The sequence below is a fragment of the Anarrhichthys ocellatus genome, unplaced genomic scaffold, assembly GCF_004355925.1.
Source record: "Anarrhichthys ocellatus isolate YVR2014 unplaced genomic scaffold, GSC_Weel_1.0 scaffold52, whole genome shotgun sequence".
Lineage (NCBI taxonomy): Eukaryota > Metazoa > Chordata > Actinopteri > Perciformes > Anarhichadidae > Anarrhichthys > Anarrhichthys ocellatus.
Window position 1 is genome coordinate 529,947 of NW_022280082.1, and position 9,473 is coordinate 539,419.

At 44.9% G+C, this 9,473-nt stretch overlaps 1 protein-coding gene across 6 annotated transcripts in view; it reads left to right on the forward strand.

Annotated features, from left to right (window-relative positions):
- Window positions 1–9,473, forward strand: part of wasf1 (WASP family member 1) — a 51,627-nt gene that overhangs the window by 19,007 nt on the left and 23,147 nt on the right. For all 6 annotated transcript variants that reach the window (XM_031870269.1, XM_031870268.1, XM_031870274.1 and 3 more), the window contains exons 2-3: window positions 2,033–2,187; window positions 3,482–3,616. In XM_031870269.1, coding sequence (XP_031726129.1) covers window positions 2,055–2,187; window positions 3,482–3,616 — 268 coding nt within the window. In that variant the 5' untranslated portion in view covers window positions 2,033–2,054. The remainder of the gene's footprint in view (window positions 1–2,032; window positions 2,188–3,481; window positions 3,617–9,473) is intronic.

Here is a 9,473-nt window from a genome sequence, read left to right on the forward strand (position 1 = left end):
GTGTGTGTGTGTGTGTGTGTGTGTGTGTGTGTGTGTGTGTGTGTGTGAAAGACACTCTCCCGGGTATTGAAATGGAGAAGGGCAGATCGATAAACAGATCAACAGGTCTTTTATTTTCTACATTTGTTTAGACTGCAGTCTATTCATTCATTTGTTTATGGGCCTGTGAGCAAATTAGTTTTCAAGAGCTATTGCTGCAATTTATTTGCTGTGATAATGAAAAGGGAAATCCTTGAAGTCAAACTTTTGTCCTCATCTCCCATTAGACGATGATAGCAAAGTAAATAATAGTTAATGATATGAGTATAAGTAATATAATAATAACATAAGTAAATAATGACCGCAGGTTTAAGGAAAATATGACAGTTGGTGTTGTGTCGTCCCCCCCCCCCGCAAATCTTCAAATATCCTCGAATATTTCTCACGGAAACCCCAAAAATGGAATTCACGTACGCACAATTAACGCCAACAGCTTATGAACGAAGCCAAACATTCACATTCATCGCCACAGGATTTACAATTCAGGAACACTCAAAGCCAAAAGCAGAATTACTAGAAATAAATTCACCTGTATCTCAGGATTTACAGCTCAGTTACACTCAATTAAAGCCAACAGCACATTAACAAAATACACCGCTCTCAACCACAAATAGGAGGTTTTAGTCATCGCATTGGCAGTGCTGCTGCTGACTGGCTAGCTCCGTAACAATAATCGGTGCCACCTGCCTTGCATTTTAGGTAGGGACGCCCCATTTGACATTTGCCAGAATGCCAGAATGCTAGACCGAGCCTGTGTTTTCAAGACGACCCCCCTGAACGTACAGTAGATGTTACATTGAGTAGTGTTGGGCCTGTTTGTTAAAGGTTAACACCTTAAAAACTGAGTTTGCACCTCCACCGTGGCGAGTGTTAGAGTTAGCCCTTCATTACTAAAACTTCTGGAGGCTGTAGAAAATGTCAGCGCACACTGGGTCAATAGGTACCCAATCAGGAGAAAATGTGTAAGTGTGTGAGTGTGTGTGGGTGAAGGAGTAACTGTGGGAGGAAATTTAAAAATAAAGATCTCGAAAGAGCAGAGACGACATCTTATTATTTAAGAAGTGGGGAGAAATTTGACACCGTGTTTGGGTTTGTAACATCGGCCGCACATTCTTATTCAAACAACTTAAACAACGGCTTTCAGGAGTGCAGGTTCTCATTCTCTCCTTTTTTGGGCATTTTTGCCCCCATTTAAGACGCTTCCTAGATGAATCACCTCAACAAAGCCTTTTTACTGGGCTCCCTCTCTCTCCCCTCTAAACATCCATAGCTGGGCCACTTCCTAGAATAGCCTTCCTTGCCCTACATTTTTATGGATACGGTCAATAATCATGCTCATCCCTCGGTGACGGCAACGCCGCTAAGAATACAGCGGGATATTAAAAGTACCACACGTCAATGAATGTTGAATCAGTGCTTTAACGAGGCCTTATCACTGTCAATCAGTCAGTCCACCTGATCTCTAAATCACTCCACACACTTGCTCTAATTATATCATCGCAGCAGAGAGACAAGGTGTTATTTGTCGTATTTGTTGATGATCACTTCAGCCTCTGTATCTTCTGTGGTTTTGGAAAGTCGTCCTTGTTTTGGCGTGAATGGAGGAGAATTGGGCCTAAGCAGAACAGCACTGCAGCCCTTTATGCCATTAGCATGGGTGAGCGAGTGGGCAGACAAAGTGATGAGGTTTGTTATATTGGCTATGCATGATGAAGAGGAAAAGACACAGCTGAGGCGACATGGCTGCTATTCTGTTGCATTTTCTATTTCTTCGGGATCCTGGTGAATATATTCCCTCTCCACACGCCCTTTATACCCTGAAACTCGATTCTGGTGCTGTCTGAGCAAAGCAACGAGTGTCTTCTATTGTTGTAAAAAGCTAAATCACAAGTTATAACAACAATAGTCATACTAACTAAGTTGTGTCCTCTATTCCTTCATACCCCCGCCCCCCCCTCCCTCTGTCCTGTCCCTCTCCACCCGACTCCTGCAGGTAGTGGTGTCGCAGCAGAAGGATGCCGCTGGTGAAGCGCACCATCGAGCCGAGGCACCTGTGCCACACGGTGCTGCCAAGGAACATCAAGAATGAGCTGGAGTGTGTGACTAACATCTCCTTGGCCAACGTCATACGCCAGCTCAGCAGCCTCAGTCAGTGGCACAGACACACACACACACACACACACAGAAACTCATTCATTCTCTCATACAGCTATTTCAATGGACACACATACTGTTCACGCACCTCGGCTCCATGTAAGTCGATTAGGTACTCAGTCAGCTAATGCCTACTTGTCAGTTTTGATTTCCTGGACAGTACATAGCAGGCATTACAATATTCAGAAAACTAACTGACACATTTGATAATCCTTCACATCCAAGATCAGTTTTCACAATTGCATATTTTCGCTAGTAAGTTTATGATGAAACTCAGGGCTGATTTTCAGTCGACTCAGAGGGGGGTCTTACAGTAATTTGTCATGTGCTTGTGGTTCATTGGTTCATGCTTTTTCTTTTTCATATATATTTTTAAACACTCAACATTATTAGTGATGTCTATTCTTCAGAACACAGTACCTACAAATATTTCTTTGTTCGTATCAGTTCAGCCCCTCTGCAGATCACTTTCCCCCCCGCACTTAACCGCTACATTATATCATTAATCTCATGTTTTAACTGTAAGACACTTAAGCTGTTCGTCACCTGTGATGTGAAAACATCCGATTGTGAGTCCTGGTCGTTCAGTTGTAAAATCCTAGCACACCACGGAGCGTTTCTCCTGCCGCGCTGCGGACAGCGGTGTCAGCTGAGGAATCAATCACGCCGGGCAGCAGTAGAGACGCTTGTACCAGCATCTGGTTCAAAAGTAGTTGAGCAGACTTCACTGACAGCCAGCAACAGAGCTGAAAGCATTGCAGCAGCCAACAGACACGAGTCATGCTGCCCTGACTCGTGTCTGTCCAGCGTCGTGCCTGTCTGAATAGTTAAAGTAACAGTTTTCCTCTTTAATTTAATCTTCACGCAGCTGTCTAACATTGGAGCAGTCAGCCTCCAACGTTAGGTTCCCAAAGGACTTCTCGTCACCACTAACACAGCGTTTCTTCATCTTTTAATATCTGTAATCACACATCTTTAAGCTATGATGCTTTACAAAGAACAGCAGCACTTCCTAGTTTTCTCTTTGTCTGACAAAGCACTGCAGTCAACCTTTTGAAAACAAAAAGGACCTCAGAATTATAGACTACAAGTCCCCCAGAGACAGCCGATGTAAAACACAACTAACGGCTGGTGAAAAGTGAGAAATTACACTTTGAAGAAATTTAATTAAAAGATCGTTTTTCGCATTATCGCTGCATAAAAAAATGTTAATGGCTTTTTGTTGAGTACTTCATGAGCATGAAATCCATAAAAAACTAAAATTCTGCTTGTGTGTGCGTGCATGCAGGCAAATATGCAGAAGACCTGTTTGGAGAGCTGTTCAACGAGGCCCACACCTTCTCTTTCCGGGTCAACTCCCTACAAGAGCGCGTGGACCGCCTCTCCATCAGTGTCACACAGCTGGACCCCAAAGAAGAGGAACGTGAGTAACGTAGCCACACACACAAACACACACACAAACACTCATGCACTCTTTTCTTTGAAATGTTTTCCGTTGGTCACACCATCACCTCTTACTGCCCCAAACTGGATGTGCACTTGTTGGTGCCTTTGAGTGTCAGCTCACCTGTCTCTCCTCCCCCTCCAGTGTTAATGGCTGTTATTAGAGGAACAGGCAGCTATGAGACAATATCATTTTTCACCCTCAATAGTACAAACCATTGCCTCCCCTGGTTTCATTTTGGCTGGATGCTTGTGTACCCACTAAAGGCCCTCTCTTTGGGAGGAGAAATTGGATCTGTGTGTCGGGCTGCATCTGTGGTGGGCAACAATAAAAAGGAATGCGATAATTGGCGAGACTGTCAGGTAAGCCCGGTTAGCCTGAGAGAGGAGAGGCGGGATGAGAGGGTAGCGTGGCGAGAGGAGAGTGCAGGGGGTGCAAAGTAAAAAAAAAAAGAGAGGGAATCGCAGCGGTGTAATCCCATGCTCCAAGGCGTCGTATCGATTCCCCGTGGGCCCGCAGTGTGTTTACGGCTCTGCACAATGCTACTCTAACTGCTTTCTTGTCACTGACACAGAGGCAGTAAAATGCTCGCTGGGCTGCACTCGCTGCTCATGGCTCTTCTGTGAATGCAAGCGCAGGCTTTGATACCTTTTTACAAGCCAATTAATTGTTTCTTAGTTTTTAAAGACTCACAGGTTTGTGTTTTACGTCTCCTCTCCCTTCACCTGCCATTCTCTCACCATTCCCTGCTTCATCTTCCTCCTCTAATCTCACCACCCTTTCGTCTAACCCTGTCACTGAAGCCATCCTAAGTGAATGATTGTGTGCGCGTGATCTAATTGTGGAAGTCTGTTGTGCGCGGCGTCTCAACTGATAAGTGAGTCCATATTATTCTAGAGGTTACAGGGCAAAGACACACTCATGCACTCCTTCTCTCATGCAACAAGGCTTGCTATAATACCCTGCAGAGGACAAGATAATAGCCTGTATCTTGATACACATCTACAGATTAACTTAGGGAAATAACAGTAACAACAAAGCCGGTCTTTGTATCGTTCTCCTTGTTTCATATTCATGTGATGGTTCTGCATTTGGACACAGATTATGAGTGATTCTGTGTGTACACGTGTGTCTGATGCATCCCTTCATAAATAAGCTTGACTTCCCACCCTTTAGCCTGAAGCACTGGCTGGAGAGACAGTGGATAAGGATCAGCTCAGTTGCAGTTTAAGTGTGCGGTGGTGGGGTGGGAGTCGGAGGGGAGGAGGAGAGTAAGAAAGATGGAGGGATAGAGGGATGGGCACATAATACAGGGCACTGCAGCAAAAGCAGTGGAGTGTAAAAGGATTGTACCGCAGAATTTTCTGGGCCAGGTAGAAATGGCCTCCTCTGCAGGTTGCAGTGATTTCCCTCTCAGTTTGACTCCTCCACACACACTTAGAACCAATCGAATTTGTCTTGTGAATGGACACACCCGCATTTCCCGTCTTGACCCTTGTAAAAATCAAATCACTATAACAGCAAGGTAGTCATGTGACAGATAGATGGACAGTTGTGGGAGGAGTTTAGCGAGGGGGTTTGTTTCCTGTAAATGCCACCCTTCACCCCCACCCCCACCCTGTCTTTATCCCCTCAAACACATGCTGCTGTACACAGTTGAAAGTGTCTGCTTTCAGCACAAGCGTACGACTTGCCTTGTAATTGTCAGTGTGGGTCTGTGGTCGGCATGAGAGGAGGAGGGAAGAAGAGGGGGGGAAAGTACAGGCAAGGATGGGACCATAAGGACTGTAGAGGGATAAATGAGGGGAGGGAGGACGGGGGTCGGGTAGGGTGGAGGACAGCCGAGCACACAATATGTATTTTACAGATACTGTTCGCAAAATCCCTCGCGGGCCTCTTTGAAGTTCTTTAAAACCCTTAATGACCAAAAAAAAAAAAGAACATTTAGTGACAGATTACACTCAGAAATGGTTTCTGATTCACAGCTGAGTTATGCTAGACGCCATTAGTGGGACTCATCACTCACAGCTAGGAGTCTCAGTACAGACAGGAAGTGTAAAAATCTATGTAAAAAACAAAATGATGATAGTGGACTTTAGGAAGACTGGCACCACTCCCCCTCTCCTCCACATTGGAGGAGCAGCTGTCTCAGCTAACCTCACCCAGAGCATCAGCACAATCAGCATATTTCAGAAGGCCCACCAACACCTGTACTTTCTGCGGAAAGGCTGGTCTTGGCACCTCAGTCCCCACCTCCTTCAACAGGTGTGTGGTGGAGAGCATCCTCACTTCCTGCATCACCGTAGGGTACGGTAACTGCTCTGCTGTAGACAGAGAGTCACTGCAGCAGATGGTTTACACCAGCACGTGCAGGAAAAAGGCCTCCTGCATCATTCGGGACCCCGCCCCAAACGGACTGACTGTTTGCTTTAGTCCCATCAGGCAGGAAGCTAGGAAGTTAGCAAGACAGACGGACTAAAGAGACGCAAGGTGGCACGTCAACTTCACGTTACTGAGAGAGCACACGTTTACCTGGTTGCTGTTCCCGCAATTCACCCTCATGGTGTTAAATTCTCTTTTCGTGACCAGGATTGTTCCGCTTCATCCTCTCATTCAAGTTGTAAACATTAACATCCGCTTTGACATGAGGGGGAGGCGGGGCACTACGTAACTTGTGTAGTGAACATAAAAGGTTTTTTGTCATTGCTTTTATTTATGATTATTGCTGCTTCTTCCCAGTATTGGTAACAAAGATCAGTCTCAGCTGTTTTCGGTCGCCTACACAGACACAGAGAGGCTTGCAGGATTCACTGAAGCGAATGATGTGTTATCAGCATACGGACACGGAGTGTGGACGACATGAAAGATGTTTGGCTGAAGGTCGGGGAGATGTGAGAGGCAGTCGAGGCCGGAGTGATGTATGCAGTGTCATTGGTGTGCAGTGGTTGAGGTCAAAAGTGCTTAATCAGATGATTAATGCATGTTCAGACCGATACACACATGTACACACACACGCACACACACACACACACACTCACACACTCACCTTGCCAAATCTCCTCAAGCCTTTAAAGCGTAACATTCCACATGTTGCCCTTTAGGCCCCCAGACCCCTTCTCCTCTTCCTCCTCTCCTGACCGCTGACTGATCCCCCTCCCACACACACACACACACACACCTTCTCTGTCTTTGTTGTCCACCCTTGCCCACTCCCATCTCTCTGATTGATCTCTGCTCTCCCTCCATCTTGCGTGGATGCTATTTGTGTGCTGTCAGGCTAGCCTCCCACTGTCACTCCAGCCAACCAAACTAATGGCCTGTATAGTTAATGGCACCGTTATATCACCGCACTGGCCGCAGGCCATTTTGGAGGGCCACAAAGCCACCCCGAGTCCCTGTGGGCTCTAACTGTTTCTTTATGTACTCCATGGTCCCTCTCTGCTTCTGCTTTTTCTATTAGTCCTCCTGTGTCTCTGTTTCTGTATTCCATCAGAGGGTTCTTCTTCTATTGCCAATTTTTCTTTTCTTCTCTTTGAGTCGCTCACATGACTTCTTGATCTTTTATTATTTGCATTTCTTTGTTTTCCTTGTTTTTTTTTCTTCTTCTACTGTTTGTTAACCCTCCTTGACTCTTATTTTCCTTGGCACTTTTTTTTATACCTCTCCTTATCTCCCTTTCATCTCTCTCTGTCTTTCTGCTTCTCCGTATTAAGGTCTATTCAAATAAGCTTTGCTGGCACGACGGTTAAAACACTTACCAAAGCAGTACCTATACATCCCGTTTATACAATTACAAAATGTCCAGAGTCTTTCATTTACTCTGAAACTCTTATTTGTGATTTAATGTATCTTCCTTTTCCTCTGTGTCTGGAAAGACTGGAGTCTGGAGTGTGAAGATGAGTCATCGGCTTTAAAGGCATTTAGAATTTCAAATGATCAGTTTACATCGCAGAGACTCCCACCAGAGATTCTCAGATGAGATTCAGTGTTTTAATGTGCTTTATTTTTCTCACGTGTGCATATGGTGCCCCTTGTAGACCTGTGGCGTGCAGTTGATACAGGAAATGTTGCGCCCAAGAGCTGCGTTCACAGCTTTTGTGTTCACTGTTGGTGGTTTACATGTAAACTAAAATTAAGCAGGGGGAGTTCAGTGACCATCCACTATTTTGGAGTTATTTTAACACTAAATATTGAGGAGAGAAGATTGGCTTTCTCACTGATAATTACATATATTGAGGGGACCTGATCCCCCGTCCCTCACAGCGACTACGCGCTTGGCCTTCTTAGATTAAAAACAATAAAATATTCAAATGGATAAAAATGTACATAAAAATATAGCACTGTATATCACATTTTATATCGCAGTTTCACCATAACACCAAAGTGTTGTACATTTTCTGGAACAAATTATATTGTGGAAGTTATCTTTTCCGTATCTCTGGTGTTCAAGCAGTGGCGGGCCGTGCATTTTATACCTGGGCCTTCTGTGCTGTCCTACTGAGCTACGGTTATTTCTTTCTATTGGTGTAATAATACACGTATTCGTATTAAACCGTTTGGTACGAGGCTTACGAACCGAACAATACGTTTGAATAATACTAGTGCATTTGGAAATATAATGTTTTCGATGGACTGCGCTCACGTAACAGACAACGGGATGTGTGACATTTTGAACCCGGAACAATAACAAAAAACCAAAATAACCCCGCGATGATGCTTCGTCATTAACGGACAAGTCAGAATAAATGTAATTAACACAATGACAAGAGCCAGTCACATAAAATTGCCAAGCATGACAAATCAATCCGCCGGCCGGCGAACAAACACCGGCCAGCGTCACGGAAACACCGGCCGGCGTCACGGAAACACCTATTCCTTTTGTTAAAAAGGTGGCTCGCAGCTAACAGTGCAAACGATGGCAAAAGTGCTGATAGAGCGAACAGTGTTTACCTGAGGGAGAGGGTGGGTGCCACTCTTCCATGATTACACCATCGGTCGGGACGATGTTATCAGGTGTAACCACTCAGCAATTATGTAGGAGTCATAATTTACTCTTATGACAGCTCATGCAGAAGCATTGTGGGTGATGACCAGCAAGCAGGAGTAAGAAACACTGTGATTAAAGCCTTCTGAAGTTAAAACCAAAATGTTGAGGAGATGCATACAGTTCATCTACTCACTTCTTGAGTTACTTTGTAACATCTTGCATTACCCACAACACGGGATTACATGGTTTATACAAGAAGAGAGAGGAAGAGGACGAAATGAAAGAAAAAGGACAATCAATAAACATGTTTACAAGAGAAAGAAGGAAAGGATGGGGAAAAATTTAGCAAAAACTATGAGGAGAATGAGTGATTCAGGGCTGCAGGAGGGGAAATATAGGGCAGCATTTGCATTGAAGTACAACTGAATGAAGAGCCGTATCTGCATGCTAAAAGACAGTTTGGCCTCCGCCTTTTCTTATCTTCAGAAGTTGTGTGTAGTACTGCATCTTGATGAGGCAGGGGGCGAGGAGAGGGAAGAGGGAAAACATAATTTCCTTGAAACTTTAAGGGAAGCTGAGAGGTTTGTGTGTGTGCGACAATAACTTCCTCTCTTTGGTTGAGGGTGTTTCAGCTAGATGCTATCTGTCTCAGAGAAAGATATGAGAGAGAGAGAGAGAGAGAGAGAAACTATCCACCACTGGCTTACTGATAAGGAGGTTCACAGGCTGAGATCAGAGGCTGCTGCTGCACCTGGTGCTGCTCGACCTGACACACACACACACGCACACACACACACACACGCACACACACACACACACACACACACACACACACACACACACACACAC